This window comes from Fulmarus glacialis, unplaced genomic scaffold (assembly GCF_000690835.1).
Source record: "Fulmarus glacialis isolate BGI_N327 unplaced genomic scaffold, ASM69083v1 Scaffold43256, whole genome shotgun sequence".
Taxonomy (NCBI): domain Eukaryota; kingdom Metazoa; phylum Chordata; class Aves; order Procellariiformes; family Procellariidae; genus Fulmarus; species Fulmarus glacialis.
The window spans coordinates 1-18,295 of record NW_009217014.1 but is presented as its reverse complement, the minus strand read 5'-3'; the positions used below and the strand labels follow the sequence as shown (position 1 = coordinate 18,295).

The 18,295-nt window shown below is 39.5% G+C and overlaps 1 protein-coding gene across 1 annotated transcript; it reads left to right on the top strand.

Moving 5' to 3' along the window:
* Positions 1–779: 779 nt before the first annotated feature.
* Positions 780–18,289, top strand: SNX25 (sorting nexin 25; the record flags this gene model as incomplete). Its single annotated transcript, XM_009579507.1, has 7 exons — positions 780–935; positions 4,439–4,570; positions 10,424–10,564; positions 11,163–11,276; positions 11,822–11,986; positions 16,926–17,043; positions 18,264–18,289. Coding segments are annotated over 7 exons (852 nt in total), but the record flags the coding sequence as incomplete, so codon positions are not given.
* Positions 18,290–18,295: the final 6 nt, after the last annotated feature.

Sequence of the window (18,295 nt, the reverse complement as noted above, 5' to 3'; positions counted from 1 at the left end):
TCAAGTACAGCAAAAAAGGGGAGGCTGAGGCAAATGCCAAAAGATATTAAAGAGAGTGTCACTGAAAGGTGTGAAGGTTTCTGGTTTTTTGCATGCCTGTAGTACACAAGATGGAAAAAGCTATTGGTTTGTCTGAATGAATATAAGAAAATGACTTATGAGTTTATGGTAATGCTTATGTGCTTTTAACACATTTTTATTAACACTTCTAAAAACAGCAGTAAAATCTGTTTATGAAGAGAAGGGACTTGGTTTAGATTGTTCTGCAGGCTGATAAATCTGTTTTGTGAAGCTTTGTGGGAGGCAGGACTGTTTGTTAGAACTGTGAGTTTTTTGGTTTTGTCCTGTGTGTGTCCCCCACCACCACGCCGTTACCTTTCAGCTCAAAGCTACGTATTTGCTTTTCTATCTGGCTCGGAATACTGATCATGACTACCAAGCTGTTGTTGCTTTTAAAATAAACTTTGATTCTTCCTCTCATTTACACTAAAGCCTTGGCTTGAAGGTCATTTTACACAGTTGACAAGAGTTGCTGAAGAGCTGTAGTATAAATGGTAATGAGGCTTTGTCTGTTAGTTTTTTTTGTTTTGGTTTGGTTTTTAACAGACTTACGTTTCATGTTGGATCTGATGGTTGGAATATCTGTTAGAATCTGTTATACTTACATTTCGCCTATGTTAAGAAATAAGTGTTCTTAGACATAAAATGCTTAAAGAGCAAGCAATAACTGTCTCCTTTTTCATATTAATGATGCAATTACTCCCATCCTCTATTTCTAGAGCCAAGGTTGTGAAGAAGCTACTGAAGAATGCAGCCCAAGAATTAATGAACAGGCCAGTTATGCTGTAAATAAACTTCGCCAGCTAAATGACAAGCTTGAGTATAAGAAACAGGCTCTAAATTCCATATGTAATTCACCAAAACCCGACAAAAAGGTAAGTACCTTTAGTGTCTTCAGTCCCTTTCTTTTTTTTTTTTTTTAATATTATGTGTGTGTTTGTGTAATATCCAGTCATCTCAGACTCTGGACAGGTCAGATTGCTATTTCAATCAGCCTGTTACAGAAAGTGAAATCAGAGCTTAGTTTTATTTGTTTATTTTTTCCATTTTTTTTAAGCTATTGTAACTAAAATTGCAAATATGATTTATATTGCTTTGTTTGTCATAGAATAAGACCTCTCCTCCAGTGGTCTTGCTGCTTTGTCAGTGGCAAATAGTATTTCCTCCTTACATCTCTACCCACCTATATCTGTGTAATTCTTTGTGGCAGCTGGTTTCCTGTCCCTGCTGCGTGTGCAGCACTGCAGCGGAGGGATGTGCTAGTTAACTTCTGCTCCCTCTGCTGGCTTTGAAATAGCACAGCACAATTTCATAATCTCTACAGTTGTGACTGGCTTGCTAAATAAAAGGGGGGGGAGGGAACCCCAAACCTATAAAAGTGGCTGATTTCCTTTGTAAGGAGCTAGGAGAAATCTGCAGGGCACAGTTTCATCAGACTAAAAATTCTGAGGGATATGAAACTTCGGGTGTCTGGGCTTGGGTTAAAAAAAAAAAAATTTCTTTTTCTCTTTGCAAAGCGCAACAGTTAATCTAAGAACACGTTCAGGCAGAAGCAAGTGATTTGCATTTGGCTTAGGCCAACTCATTTGCATTGCTACTGAGGATGGTATTACAGGACTGTTGTTCAGATGCAGCTGGGCCAAGCTTTTCAGGTGTAATGAGATTGGTTGCAAATGGTGAACGGTGGGTGAGACAAACAAGTAGTCAAGGCATCTCCCTGAAATGGCCTCCTGCTAGGGATGGCAAGAATGTACCTGGGCATTAGTCATTGCTCAGGACCTGGGTTCTTTGTACATTTGTTCCTTCACTCAGGGTGAGTGCTAACATGCTGGTCTCACTAGAAGTTGACACCCCGCTCATTCTCTGCTGCCCCAGCTCTGGGGATAGCTACCTCTAAGAGAAAGATGTGGACAGTAGCGTTTGCGGCCTTCATTCCCTCTGTGCCTTCCACATCCCCCTTCTGCCAGAGGTTGCTGCAGACAACTGGAAATGTGTCCGCAGCTATTCTGGGGTGTCCTGCTCACAGCTGCTCTGCTGTGTGTGTGGCCTCAGCTGGCAGAAGATACCTTTTATTTGTCATCCAACCACTACTGTTTGGAGTGCTAAGAGCACAGCTGTGTCCCTTTTTTTTTTTAATGCCTGTATTACTGCAGTAGCATTTACCTGTGGAGCTTTTAAATGGACAGTTGGGTTGACAGTGTGAGAGCACCTTGTCACAGGGACTTTTTTCTCCTCTGTACGTGGCAGGTAAAAATTTGGTTCTTGATCATATGAAGTAAAAAAGGTTTCTAAAAATTCCATAGTTTTGTGCCATATGAAGGGGAATGTCACGCACATTTTGTATTAAATTTTTTAACCTCAAGCTGTTCCTGCATTGTTTTCTCTTTTTGAAAAGCCTTTGCTGTGAGACCGATACAAGACATCTTTAAATGGATTCTAGCACCGTGCAACTCAGGAAGAAAAGTGCTCATTTGAGTTGCATGTGGAATGCTGCTAGTTATAAGAGAAAATGCTCTATAGGGAGAAGTCTTATTTCAGTTCTTTTTGTGGAATATAAAGAGTAGCAAAGATGACATGAAAAGATGACAAGCAGTCTCGGGCAATGTAAATGTGTAGGGACCACATTCTTTCTAAGAGTTCAATCTTGTTGTCCTCAGTAGCAAAGCAAAACCTTAACATTCCCCACCCAGAGCACTTTCTAGTGCTTGCTAAGCCTTGTTTTCAAACAAAACTGTGTGACACAATTATTGAAATTGAATGGGACTTTACTGAACGGAAAAATGCCTCCATCTCTATCAGGAATTACGTGGAAGCTGGAGGGTTTTTATGTTAACTTGTTCAGATCTTTCGTATTTCCAGTGGACCTCTACCAGGAGTGAACATAAAACTCACTTTGAGAAATTGTAAGAGGTGCTCTTATAACCAGCTAGGTTTTAAGTTAAAATTTGCACCATGGGTAAAAAGAGTTAGAAGTACAACAGAAGTACTAAACAAAAGTGGGTGTGCTTGTGTATGCGTGAGTTAGGCCATACCATTTGTTTCTCTAGCATTATAGTTTTAATTTTTTTTTCTTTAATGTGAAAAATACTGTATAACTAAACCTTTATATATTGTTGCATTCACATGGATGTATCACTTATACGTTCCCTTTGCATTCTTGAGAAATAATAGCTATATTTGTTCTGTACTTAAGCTCTTGGGGAGATGGGGATTGTACCCCTTCTAAAGTAGTGTGGTGTTCCCTGTATTTTTTTTCTCCTAAAATATTCTTTGTCTTTCAAAATATATACATCTTTGAAACAGAATAATAAAATGGATCCAGTATTGTTATAAAGTCTCAGTATTTATTTTATAAGTGTAGCAGCTATTTACTTGTGATGAAACCTTACCAGTTTTCTGTATTAATCAATTGTTCCTAGATGCCACTTATAGGAGTCGAGTCTATGTAAGGTGACTGCAGAGCAATCTGTATGTTGATAGTAAATAAAATACAAAATTATTCTGAAGGTTAGGTATATGCTAGAAGGTTGTTATATAGCTGTCGTGTAGATAATATTTCACATCTTATATGAGACAAAAATTCTGAAAAAGACAGAATCACTGTAGCTTTGTAGAATGTACCACTTGTGGTGCAAGTTGTACAACTAAGACTCGTAAATTTGACTATGTGTTATATCATATTTAAAAAAAAAAAAAGTCAGATGCTTTTGCTGTGTTTCTAATGTCACATCTTATGTATACTTCCACCTGTTCTTGTCATACTGTCTCCTGGTAGTATGTATGGTTACTTTTTTTTTTTGCTGATGCGATGAGATACAGGCAGTGAGCTATGGCTTGATGAGAACATCTTTTTAAATGTGTGCTTTCCACAAAAATAAATCCTTCCCTTTCCAAATCTAACATGAATTAAGTGGTAACTTCCTGAGTGATTGTTAACATAGCTAAGTTCCTATAAATGAAATCTGTTCCCAGGTTCTTTGGTTGCATCATGTATATCTGAAAATGGTAAGGAGGATGTCTTCAGTAATGCATATTTCAGTAATTGCAATTTCAAGTTTGTATAAAACATGTAATATATATGTATAATATATAATCCTACCTAAAGTGCCTTTTATGCTGATAGTGTGCTAGTAGCATGTCCTTCTAACTTGTTTTTTATTTTAGTATCGGGGTTGACCTTTAAGATTACTGTGTATTCTACAGGTTTATAAGAGGCATCATAGATTCTCTCTCGATTTCCCCCCCACCCCGTGAATTGTTCTTTCTATCCCTGCTTTTGTACCTTTTCTCCTTTCTGAATAGTGTCCCTAAAGACACAATTAGGCGTGTTACACAAGCTTTTTCTTACCAATTGTAATCAATAAACTTTCCTCTGCAGATTGTTTCTAAGCTGAAGGATGAAATTACTCTGATGGAGAGAGAGCATAATGACCTTCAGCTGCACATTGCAAGAACGGACTGGTGGTGTGAGAATCTTGGCATGTGGAAAGCCTTCATTGTCTCAGGCGAGGTATGGGTTTTTTATGGCTTTTATCGTCTGGGTCAGTTCAAACTTGCATGAAGAGAAGAATAAAAACCTGTATATACTTTCCTTATACCTTCGTGTACACTGTGTATATTTCATACTTATTTGGGTGGGGGAGGAGACCCTAACTTCTTCTGAACTCCTCTGTTTCCCCAGTTACTACTACGATACATATACAAAATTTCTAGTCCTTGGACACTGTTGTAATGGAGTTAGAAAAATATCTGCATGTATGTGAACTGGTTTTAGCATTGGGTAAAGTAATTTGCTATCTTAGGGGTGTTGTTTTTCATGAGAACTGTCTCTTGTTATATTACTATGCTATCACACTTGGGTGCAGTTGTGTCTCTGCTATGTCTCAAAGATGCAGTACTTATATTTTTTGTGTTTTGTATTATTATACTTAATGGCAGTACAGTTTCAAGGGACTAGAATACCCAGAAAGAAAGTGCTTTGAATCTGTGAGTAAGTTGAAGGAGAAGTTAAATTTTTCTTTTTTTTTTTTTTTTTTTGTCTTGTTCTGCTCTTCCGTTTGGGCGTAGGCAGACAATTGTGAACGACTGTAAAAAAAATTGTAATGGAAACAAAAAGTATTACCATCTCATGGCTTTCTATTAACACGTGCCATGAAAGGAACCCAATAAATGCTTGTTATGTAGTAACTGTAGGCTCACACCGTACATAAGCAATCTTCTTGAGAGTATCACTTCAGAGAATTAAAGATTAATTGGATCTCTACTGGCTTGCCTTCCTGTGCTATTAAGAAAATGTTCCTTAAATAAGTATAAGTAGTTTCCTTGAGGTAATTTTTCTTGGAAGAAAAAATTATGTGCTGTTGAGTTTATTTGGTTGTGCCTTGTGGTCTTGCAGAGTATTGATAGGTCTGTCAACAGTTAAATTCCTTGTCTGTAATAGAAGAAAAAAATCCAACAGGTTAAAAACTTAAGGTGCCATTTTAAAGACCAAATTCTCAATGTCTAAATGTCTGGGGGTTTTTTTTGTTTTAATGCTGTTTGCAGGTGACACAGTTGAGAACAGTGAAGCTCTTAAGTTGTCTTTAAGAGTTCTCTGTAGCTTTTGAAGTCTGGTTTTTTTAAAACAGCAATACCGTGTGCAGCAAAACTGCAGGACGGCAGCTTTCTGGTAGGGGGCACCATACAGAACTGCCCAGCGTCTCCCAGATTGCCAGATGAGAAGGTGATTCGGCTAAACGAGAGGGAGGTTGGGAGAGGCTTCTAATTGCTTGCTGCCTTAACTATAACTTATAAATAGTACTGGAATAGAAAATTGAATGTAGGTTTGCATTAATTGTGCTGTTTGCAGCTCTGTGCTTCAAAGGGTATGCTGGAGAAAACATTAATGTTGTAGTTACCCATGTCAATTAATTGCTTGGGAATGTTCTGGCTGCAGTTGATGATTTCAGGGGCGATGAGTAGGTGACATTGTCTTCCTATCTGCAAAATACTCTGTTGCTAGTGCTAGCATGTAGCTCTGATTTTTAGAGAGAGAAAAACTTGGTGGCCCTATTGTTTTGCAGAAAAGCTTAGTAAAAGTAAATTTTGCTATAGAATTTGAGCTGAAAGTATAATAGCCTGTCATCAGTCTTTTAAACTGGTTTACTAAGCCAGTTAATAGATAATGCATAAATAACTAGAATTACTTAAGACTTGGGAAAAAACTATGTGTCCAAACTGTTGTTTGTACTCTCTTAGCTTGAATCTTTCAGTCTTTATAGTTTTGAGTGATATAAATGCACGAGCTATGTGTGTGTGAAATACAAGGAAAAAAATCCATGTAAATGGTATAATCTACAGGTGTCTTTTGGTAACTGATACTTCTGATAAAACTGTCTTTGGAGACTCAATGTTTTGGCTGGTTGGTAGTGGTTGAAAAAAGACAGCGGGAACATGCAGAATGAGGGGACCCATGATAACTTGTCTAATTCTGAGAGTCACTTCGCCAGGTATGTTCCCCCCATACCAGCAGGTATAAAACTTACAGCTTTGTAGCCTAAGCTACTCTACTTGCTTTAATGGTTTTAGGCTTGTATCGTTTCGTATTGTAGTAGATGTTCTGCCTCCTCTGCCTCCTCCTGTCTGAAGAAAGAAGACTGTTTCAGAGCATAACACCTTTTTAAAAATCTATTACTTTCATAAGGAATGGAGTTTGTAGCTTTGAATAAGGTGAAAAAATAGCTTGTCTTACTCATTTAAATATATTGGAATTTAGGATGTTTATGCTCAGTGGAAGTTAAGAAAATTAGCTTCCTGTGGATTGAGGAAAACAACGGTGTGCCCGATACACCTTCTGCATGGTCTTTCTATGTTTGAAAGGGACTTGTAAGGGACTTTGTTTTTAACAGCAGTCTAGTTAGCGCCTATGTCACTGCTGCACAGCTCGGGTGGGCTGTTTCAGAGAGCTGCTCTAACTGAAGGAAGTTTCTGGTGAGTCATACAGTTCTTCACTGGCTTAATGACTGGGCAAATTTTTGTTAATGTTAATCATTCCTGACGGATGTCTGGATCAGTCCTTAGTGCTTCTAAGAGGTGATTCAACGGCTTTCCTTGGTAGCTTGTTACTTTACTGAACTATCATTACAGTTTTTGCTAATGTTAAGTTTACATTTTACCTACTGCAGGTAATAGCCATAGCTTCTCCTGGAAAGTATTTAATAATACTTGTTCCTCATTTGCTTTTGCAATATTTCATTGAATGTTTCTTACTGTTACCACACCCCAGTAAGAGGTGCTCACCTCTGGCGTGCCCCTTGTAGGTTTTATTAATGGGTGTAGGTGTATCAACATCCTCCTTCATATCTCTCTCTATCCACTTTGGGACTTTGTGCCTCAGAGGGAGAAGGTAGAAATCTTTACCCTTTGTGGACTATCTGTAGCATGTTAGTAGACAGTAAATTCTGAAATAATCTTTGCATTGTCTTGAGGCAATGCAAAAAAACCCCAATAGCCTGAAGCTGCTTTGGGTTCTTGAGGGCTGATTCTGTCCTTGCCAGGTAAGTAGCAGTGAATAACCTGAAAGACTCAAGTGTAAGCTGAGGAAAGGGGTTGAGAAAGGGCTGAGGAGACTTGTGGAAATGCCATCCTAGGGGCTAATTCTGAGAGCCCTTACCAGTGCTGTGAAACGATCAGAGCTGAGACTATCACAGGACCTTTGGACTTGGAAAACCAAACCAGAGCACAAATGTTAGGTTTATGCTCATGAAGAATCAGAGCTGGAAAAGTGTTAGGATGGTTCTCAGAAATGGATGATTTTTGGGATGGGAATAATAGAAGTGTGGTGAAGTCTCACAGCATGGCATGTGAGGTTTGGCGTTCAGTGGGAATTCTGGGCTTTGGCTCCGACCCGTCGGAGCACCTTTTGGCTGGAAGCACTGGTGGCTTGTCAGTTGTGCAGTTCATCTTGAGTGGGCTGCAGGTGTGAAAAATGCAAATGTGGCCCTCAAATACATGAAGAGAGGAGTTTCCATTTGAGACAAGAAAGTGTTACAGTCGCTCTGCAGGTGCTGGGCTGTTGCATTTGAGAAGGGTGGGATTGAATGGATTGAATGAGGAACTTCTCCCATGAGAAGTGATTGTGAAAGCACTTTTGTTTGCTTAGCTTAGCAAAAGGGAGACTCAGAGGAATAAGGCTGTTGATAAAAACACATCAGTAAGGGTAAACATAAGGGAGGGGTGAAGTGTTGTTGGAACAAATGCAAAATGAGTTTGGAAATTGAAAGGAAACTTCCAGTGACCAGGGTGAGGGTCTAGAGCAGACTTTCAGTGTAACAGGGTTGGAAAAAAAAACTGTTTCACAAGTTTGAATTCATTCATGATAGTAGTTGTATGAGATATGGTGCCTGTTACAGCAAAGGACTAGATCTCCTGGTTTAGAAGACCCCCTAACATCCCATTTTTCTGTGCATTTTCCAGTTGACTCATTAATTTGGAAAAACAAATGCACAAGCACTTAAGTTGGTAAAAAATTTTGCTTTCTTAAGAAGATCCTGAAGACTTTCAGATATTTATATGAGGGTATTTGAAGGAAGTTGTCTCTCCATCTAGTAATTAGAATTTAAATGATTTTGCAGGTGGATCTTAACTTGAAAGCAGAAGGAGTACTAAGTCCTCCCATTTTGAGAATGTGCTTCCAGAGGGATGACTCTCTCCTGACAATTGCAGTTTAGATGACCCTACGCACATGCAAATTCCTGCCCTGGGGATGAATGTGTAATGGAGAATGATATGCATGACTCAGATCAGCATTTTCAGCACTGATCTCCCAGTTTTCAAAAGTGGCTGCCAGGAGGTGTTTGTGAGTCACCTACAAACACAAATCCAATCTAGCTTGGGGTAGACAGGCAGGGACTGTCCCAGGAGATCCCAGTCCCTCTGTGCCAGATCCCTCTGACCTACGTTTTGGAGGCTATTCAAGCATCTCTTTCTGCAGGAGCAAGGCAGTTCCCCAAATAGCCGTGCTGGGAACCAGGCACATTTTCAGACGTTCAAGCTGGTGCTCTGTATTCTGTCCAGGTGCTGCTGCACCTTTTTTTACAGAGATGTGAAACCTAGGCCTCAGATTGGGTTTCCCAGTGGTCCTTGTGCAGCTTTAGGAGGGAGGAGTGCATTGCAGGGAATATTCTCCATGTACAGCTCTGAACAGCTGTAAAATATGAAGATACATTTTAGCTGTGTGTCTTTGTACAGTGGTGATGTAGCCGCTCATCAAATCATCTGTCACTAGCTTTAAGTGTTGTCAGACCTTTACAGGTTTCTCAGAAAATGTGTCATAATTACATGAATTTTAAAGTTTATTCTTATCCTAACTGGATTGGTTAAATATCCTTAAAAAAAAAAAAAGTCCCAGAAAGCTTAAAAATTCCTACTTTCCTCAAAAAGATTGTGTGAGAGTGGTGTTTTATAATTACCTTTCTGTTACTTGCATGTATATTAAAACAAGCATTTGAGAGTTTGGCTTGGCCAAAAAAAGCTATGTATCTTATGCATTTCCCTTATTTGCTTTCCATAATCTATTTAGCTGTCTCCTTAAACTAAGTGAACAAAAATCTGTTGCCATTAGGACATAAGGGTGAAATTCTGTGTGGCTCATCAAATTAAGAAATAAATATGGTCACACTGCTGCCATTGTCTCAAGAAAAATCATTTAACTTCTTTGCTGTAGTTTTCCCATTTGCACTGTGTGGTTAATTGCTCCTCCTTCCTCTGGCTGTTGTACAGCTTGATTCATTAGTATTTTTGTAAAGTTGTGAGCCCCTTGGAAATAAACATTGCATGGATACCGCATGTTCTGTGCGTGCAGAATAGCTCAAGTGAGCAGAGAAACCGCTCTGAGACAGCACCAGCTGCCACAGGGCCCAGCTGCAGAGCTGCTGTGCTTGGCGTGTGGGTGAGCCTCGGCACGAGCACTGGGAAAGAAGGGTGGGAATAATGGGAGAACAGTCAGGAAAATGCAGATGGGAGAGATCAAGCATTGTTAAGCAATCAGAAAGCTACATGGTAGGTACCTTAAAACCTGAAATAATACACGCAGCTGTTTGAAGACGACATGTTGGGGAGATTGATTGCTGATGGACAGCATTGCAAAGCTGTATGTAAAGTGCAATAATAGTGGCCAGCTGGGGGACTGATTCAGGACTGACTTAGCATTTTGGGTAAAGTTTAGTCCATTAAGGGTATTGCTCCATGTGTAGCCTTCAAACTGCAAGAGAAGCACGGGACAGTGATGACGATTGAATTTGCAAGCCAGTCATCTGGCAGCCCAAATGTTCCACTGTTTGCTTTCAAAGTAGTATACCTTATCTGTTGTTTTCTTCCTCACAAGGTTTTAGAAGAGAATGGAGAACAAGTGCCCTGTTACTCTGTCATGGTGAGTTTACAAGAAGTTGGTGGAGCTGAAACTAAGAACTGGACTGTTCCCAGGAAGCTCAGTGAGTTTCAGAACCTACACCGGAAACTCAGTGAGGTACGAATCTTGGTTAGGGGAGGGAGAAGATGCAAATTGCTAAAACTTGTCAGAATGATGCTTGGAGAGAGGAAAACCAGATAAAAATTTAATATTGCCAGTTTTTATGCCAGGCTTTTGGCTTTTAGCCTTTTAGAGCTAGTTTTTCTATCTGCATATTTCTGGCCTCTGCCAGATGCTTATAAAACTTGTTTATAACCTTTTTTTTTTTTGCTTAATATTGGATGTTTTACTGGACTAACCCAATGTCAAAATGGTATATGCTCTGCACTGTCATGCAAGAGCCTGCTTTAAAAACTAGATTTTTGTCTCTGGCTTCCAGGGAGATATTAGAAAAGACAGCTTTTGGGGCCAGAGAAGGTTCCCTTTTACAGTGCTTTAACCTTGCTGTCTGATAAGGGATAGATAATGATGGTGGTGTGAAGGGAAAGGGTTTAGATGTGTCAACTTGTAATGGGTAAGGGAAGGTGTTTTTCAAGGTGCTGAGAGGGGTGTGGAAGGGAGATGAGAGTACAAAGGAGTCTTTTTATTTCTGTTCTGAACCACCTGTGTTTTTCTGCACATGTATGTTAAGTGAGCTCTCTTTTCTCATACACAGTGTTTTCCATCATTAAAGAAAGTTCAGTTGCCTTCCCTCAGCAAGCTGCCCTTCAAATCCATAGACCAGAAATTCATGGAGAAATCCAAGAACCAGCTTAATAACTTTCTGCAGGTAAGAAAACAAAGACAAAACCAACAGATGTCTAAACAGGAGAATTGAATCATGCCTCTGGAGTGGATGTTGTCTCTCTATTGACTAAAGAGAGAGCCTAGAACAAATAGGTCAGGTGTAAGGTTTGATGCTATAAATGTCAAAGTTGTCTAAAATGCCTGAAGTTGACATGAGTTTGGCTGATAGTAAACATTCCTCTAGTGGTAAGTTAATTTAAACTTTGATTCATTAAGAAATAGTAAATAACGAATCCTGTAATTGCCACTTTTAACTACAACACTTCACAACAAATTTCTTACAGATTAGAACTTTTTTTATTTAAAAAGAAAGTTGTAAGATTAAAACCTTTAATCTTGCTAGTTCTAATGCTTTAGAACTAGCTTCTTAAAGTGTCTTTGAACTATCTTTGTGAGATACGGATTTTTTTCTCGCTCTACCTCTGAGCCACGTCTTAATCAGTTTTATTGGATGGCCTGACACATCTTGTTCCTTAACAAGAAATATTTAATTGATGTGTTGTTTCTGTCATTATTTTACTTTCATAGAAATTGCTCTCTGATGAAAGACTCTGCCAGAGTGAAGCACTTTACGCCTTCTTGAGCCCTTCCCCAGAGCACCTCAAAGTTATTGATGTGCAAGGAAAGAAGTCATCTTTTTCACTCTCCTCATTTCTAGAGCGACTTCCTGGTGATTTGTTTTCTCATCAGGAGGTAAGTGGTAGAAAAGTAATCTTCGCAAATTTAATTACTTATCCAAAGTAAGCAGGGAGAGCCATTAATGTAATGCATTTGAGTGGCAGGTAAAATGGGAAGGCATTTCCAAAGGTCATTTTTAATTTACTCTAAGTGAACAAAGAGTCAGAAATAAGAGCTGTCTATGAATTTAAAATGTGTTTATTAATACAATAAGTTTCCTGCCCTTTGATAGATATATACAGGCAAATGTGTAACCTATCACAAATAAACAAATTACAGTCCATGTGGGGTGGTTTATTTTTTATAGCAGAATTTCCCACTTTTTGTGCTTTTGACATGCGTATTTCAGAGGGTTTTTGACAAGTAAAAATAATTCTCTCTTAGGACGCTTCTCTTGGCAGGGAACAGTTGTGTGTCCTTAATAACTTCTGGACAACTTCTGAAGCAAAGCTAATTTTGACAAAGAATTTTGGCAAATGGTACAGGCTCGCTGAGGGAATTTGCAAATACAGGCAGGAGCCCATGTGGGCAAACCAGTTCGAGAATTTGATACTAAGGGATAAAAAACCATTGTCTTTCAAAATGCAGTGAAGAATAGATTAGTGACTAAAATAGCTCATTGACTAAAATTGCCCACAATTCCATGATGCTCTATTGTATGTGGTTCATGTTGCACATACGCAGCCTCCAAGGAGCTGTTTCTATTCCCTTTTTAGTTACACGTTATATGAAATAATTCTTTTCTTACATGCTGTAGTTGTCTGCAGTGGATGGGCCTTCTGCAGGATAAATGGAGTTTTAGGAACTTGTACAGTTCTAGTCTGTTAATAGGCAAAAAGGTGGTCTTGCATCTCTCAGGAATAAGAAGATTCTGTATATTTTCATTTTGCAAAATTGCACAGTGTTTGCACCTAGATGCTGAATGCATATGTCTCATTTCAGAGTAATAAATATAAAGACAGTTTGAGAAACTAATTTTACACTTTGATAGAAGTACTGCAGTTCTAAAAAAAAAAAAAGCACGTTCACTAAAATGACTGTTAGGTAGAAGTAGCATAAAAGTATAGAAACATGAAGAATGAAGCTATTTGTATTTCACTATTTAATTGGAAAATATCCTCAAGAAAAAAGCTAGACTGCACGTATAATGTATTACGTGAGTGTGTAGGAGGAGATAGTTAGGAAATGCAGGAGAAGGAAACGGAGTTTGTAATGAGAGTGCATGAGAGAGGAGAGAGAACAAAGAAATGAAGCAGAAATGAAGCAACTGGTACTGAAAAACTGAAGGAAGTAGAGCAAAAAATGCCCAGAGAGCATGGCAACAGAGGACTCGGAACATAACTTCTTACTCAGTTTACATTTAATACTATTTCTTACTTGTTATTGTGGGACTAGGAGCTTAATTTTGGCTAGACTGTATTATGCCAGGCAGTGTGCAAATGCAAAGACCGTCTGCTTCACATCCACCTTCCCTCTCCTCTCCCCTCCTTCCCTAAGCTTAAACATAAGATGGGACAACAGAACACAGATGGAGAGAGTATAGGAAACTGTTAGACCCTCTGAATCAGTATGGCAAATATTTGTCCTAGTTTAAAAATAATGATAAAATTAAGTAGAGGGAGGGGAATTGTGAGATGGCCTGCAATCAGCTCTAACTTTTCTTGGACACTCTTGTCTTTCAGTGTGAGCTTTAATTCAGCTCAGTCTTGCCCAGTGATAGCATTTTGGATAATTTACTAAAGCAGTTAAACTAGGGTTAAATCATAAGGTACAAGGTCGTTAATGAAGTTAGTTGTGTTAAACTGCACATTACAAAGCTGTTACTTACTTTGTAAGTAAGAATTCCTAGTTTAGTTTGTATTTTGGACTTAGTGGAAGAGAATGTTCTCATACAGCTCTCTCTTTGCCTTTAACGTCTCACATTTTTCAAATATGTGTTAGGGCAACAATATTACCTCTTGAGTGCTGTTTTCAGGATTAGGTATTGCAGCAATTTCAGATCTCTTAAATATGCAGCTCCCTGGACAGGGCTAGCTTTAGAACATATTTCTTAGCTCTCAAGACCAAAACCAAATCAGAGGAAAAAACACAGTTGATACCTAGAGGAAGGGCTTTTAGTTTTATGAAGTGTTACCGGGTAGAAAATGCACTGTGGTGTAAGAATTTACACTTCTCATTGCATTTTTTTAAATTACAGGGGATTCACTGAACAGCAGAAAAATAGAGCAGGGACCTTGGAGAGGTCATTGGGTTTACCCTTCTGCTCCAAGCAGACTCAACTGGCAAAATTCTTGGCACGTGTTTGTCTAACGTGTTTTTAAACCTCTGATAACTGATGTTCTCTAGCCAAGCAAGGGAGCGTATCCCAGTTCTCAGCTATCTTCATGGCTGGAAACCTTTTCTTACTGTCTAACCTAAATCTCCTGTCTGCGGCAAACACATAACAGTGTCGGTTAGGATCGTCTCAGTTATTAGGCATTACTACTTTTCTTTTGTCTTTTATTCTTTTATTTCTTAGACTGAGCAGCCCCAACTTCTCCTAGTTTTTGTTAGGTTATGTTTTATTTAGTTCTTATGGTTTTGCTCTGGGCTTACCAGATTATCCATATTTTTCTTGGAAATGTGGTGACTACATGATGGTCCCACTAGGTTTTCCTATTCCCATGTATGACAATTATTATTATATCTATATGTGTATGTATGTCATACAAAAAAAGTTCATACTTGCCTTTTCCACAGCAGTATGGCCCTGGGTTCTTTTTCTGTAGTCTTATCAATATAAATTGTTTCATTTCCTGCATTTACACGGTTAGTTATTGCTTTGCATCTGTCTTTATCAAACTGCACCCTGTGGGCTCAACTACAAATTCAGTAAGCTCACCTGGAAATTCAGTAAGCTTATTTTCTGTTCTGTTGCCCAAGTGCTTATTGAACATATGGAATGATGTCTACTATGAAAAATTAAATAAAACGTAACTTCTTGAATAATTAAAATAACGAAGGGCCAAGAAGCCTGTTGACCAGAGAAAGATAGTGAGCAGGACTGGAGTTTGCTCTAGACTGTGTCCCTGGAGAAAACGCTGTTCATCATCAGTGAATTTGTGTGCTTGTGTGGTAAGATGGGTAATGATTTGTGGTTTCCTTGTGTGGCATTTCTTGTCAGTATGGTATGGCTTTTTGTTCCTTGCCCTCAGTCACAGCTTAGCTGATCACTAGCAGAAAGCTTTAAGAGCTTTCTCATCAAGCTGTGGAAGTCGGTAAACAGGGGAGTCTATGTGGACGTTTACAGTGCCCTTCAGCGCTGTGGGGTTTTTTCTTTTGTTTTTCTGCTTATGAGGAGAGAAGCAGCTTCTCGAGCAGTGCTAGAGAAAATGCCAAATGTGACACAGGAAGTGAAGGGTACAGGATATATAAGGGTTGAAATATGCAGCACTGGAGTTATTTATTTATAAACTACTATGCAGTGCCATGCCTGGAGAAAATTCAGGGACTGGAAATGTACCCGAAGTCTATGATGGGCCTTAGATGGGATTTGGAGAGCATGAGGAAGGAGTAAGACAAACTGATGTACAGCTGAGACACTGTAGAATACTCTCTGTATAGCAGGGTTCAAATGACAGGCAAGGGATGACTGAAAGATTGTGACCGTAAGAATAAGGCCAAGAAAGACACCAAAATAACGCAAGAGAAATAGAGCCATGAAGCAGGTTTTCCAGACTAAGTGATGATGGGGGCAGGGAAGCGGTATTAGATGATAGAATGGTAAGGAAGAGAGGAAGGCAAAGGAAGAGGTGATGGATTTCTTTGAAAACCAGGGCTGAAGAAAGAAAATTTGTCTGCACGCCATTCTGACCATTCCTGAACCAGAGACTGGTGTGTTGCACCAGCCTCAGTGGGGGTCAGGTCGTCCTCACTGCGGCTTATCTCTAAGCATAGGCAGGCAGAGGAAGATCCAGGAAAGCAAAGGGATGTGCTGGCTGCTGCGAGTAATGGTAGGTGGTGTAATCCTGATGCTGAAGCAGATCTTCATGACACTTCTGACAGCAGACAGAAGTGCTGTCTGCTCTTCATTCTTGAACAAATGATACCACCAAAACTGAGGTGGTTCAATCCATTCTTCTCTTGTGAGTCTGTTCTGAATAACTCTACTCCCTTCCTGAGCTTTGGTATCCTCAGGCTCAGGTCACTGAGTATCACTAAGTATCACCATATTATGTTTCTGTCTGGGAATGATGCTTGTCTTTGCAGTGGCCAGTTCATCTTCCGCTGCTGGGTTTGGTTCCTGGCTTACTGCAAGGACTACTTGCTGGTGCCTGATCCCACTAGGTGGCTTCAGCTGTGCAAGGCACTGTCTGCTCTCCAGGGGAGCCAGCTACCTGCTTCTCCCTGTGCAATAACCAGATTCTCCCCCTTTCTTCCTAGCTGTGTGTGTTGCAAACAACTCCAGCTGGCTAGCTCCCCATCCTGGACGTCCTTCATGGGTATTGTGTCAGAGGAGGCTTTGCAATCACAAACACCTCTGAGTGCCATCTCCTCCTTGTAGCTCTCACCTGCTTCCTAGCAGTGCAGGGCTCCCACATAACCTGCTTTCCCTTATCCAGCTAGTCTTGGCAGGGCAATATAGGCAGTGGACCCTGCAAATCTGGGCGGATCTATGCAGTATTAAGGTGCTTACTGGGGCAAGGTTGCAGGCAGAAGATCTAGCAGTGGTGATGACTCCAGCAGTGCAGAGTGTCCACACCACTCTCATCTGGTGGGAAGTGCAATCCCTTTTCAAAATCCCTGGTGAGGTTCCTGTTTGCCAGATCCTGCCAGCAGCAGAGTTGGTGGCTCTAACGCCCTTTCTTGAGAGGGCTGCCTGTGCTCCTTCCCGAGAGCATGGCAGTAACTAAATCCATTCTGGAAGAAGGATGGGAAACTGCAGTGCATACCCATGTTGTGTCTCTCTTCCTAGGAAGAAACGGAAGAGGATAGTGACCTGTCAGACTACGGAGAGGAGGTGGATGGGAAAAGGGACTCTCTTGCTGAACCATGTTTCATGCTGATTGGAGAGATTTTTGAGCTGCGAGGAAGTAAGCTGTAAACCTGCTCGTTTGCTAGTGGAATCTGTTGGCCAAGAAATCTGGGGCACTGTAATTCGTATTTTTCTGCTGTTTCAATAAGTGGAAATGTTCTTGCGATCTATATAGGCAATTTGTTTGGAACAGAGCTGTTCTTCAGTAGTTCATAACTTTGGGGTTTTCATTCAAAAGCGACGTTCCAATATAATATACATTTTATGGCAGTAAAAATGTAACTGGTAGGGAGAGCATTTGCACTCAATATTCTTAAATTTTTCATTTAAAAAAAAATTCTGGAAGAAAAAGATAAGTACAAAAGCATGTTTTTTGTAAATAGGCTGCATGCTAGAATGTATGAATTATGAGGAAGGAAAGATGGCTTTATTACAGAACATTTCACTGACAAAGCAACATAATTTTAATGTCCGTTTTAAGTGTATTATGTATGCATTTTAGTTCTACAATTTGTATAGTGGAAAAGGTGCTAGAATTGTGGCATCTTTCAGCGCCAGATTTTTTTTTCCTCCTTTACGTAACTGAATGATGGTAATAAAGAAAATTACTTTTGTTTCTATTTGAATGTGCAGCCATACTTGATGCTCTATAAAATTATTCACAGGGTGACTATTACAAAATGCAGCATCTTCCAAAAATGGCAGATGTATCTGCCAAATATAGACTTTCTTGTGCTGATGGTGAACAGCATGAAAGAAAGATTAACCAGTAATTACTAGGAATCACTCACATTTGTTTCTTTTATTTGTAGTGAAAAGCTAACTGCTTGGTTTATTTGAGTGAAAATGTTTTCAGAATTTTAATGATGCTGCTGTGTGTACAACATTATACTAGTAGGATGAAAAGGGTGTGAATTTTGAGGGGTTTTCTTTTTTTCTAGTAGAAGAAGGGTTTTGCGTAGTTGTATGGCTCAATAAACTTGAAATATTCTTAAACATAAAAGTTTACAGTATACACTACAAATGCATATTACAGATACGTTTATGTAATCTGCAAGACTTAAACCATATAGCAGTACAGGGAACGCAGTCAAGAAAAATGAGACCTATGTACAATTAGTGAAATCTTATCAAGGATTGTAACAGATATGTTTACTGTAGGGGTGGGTTGGTTTTTTCGGGGGAGGGGGTGGGGGGGAAAGTTTTGGTCATGATCATGGGTTCCCTAATGTTATTAACCTCTTGATCTTTATTTTCTGTCATTTTTCATTGTTCTAGTGTTCAAGTGGGTCAGAAAAACATTAATTGCA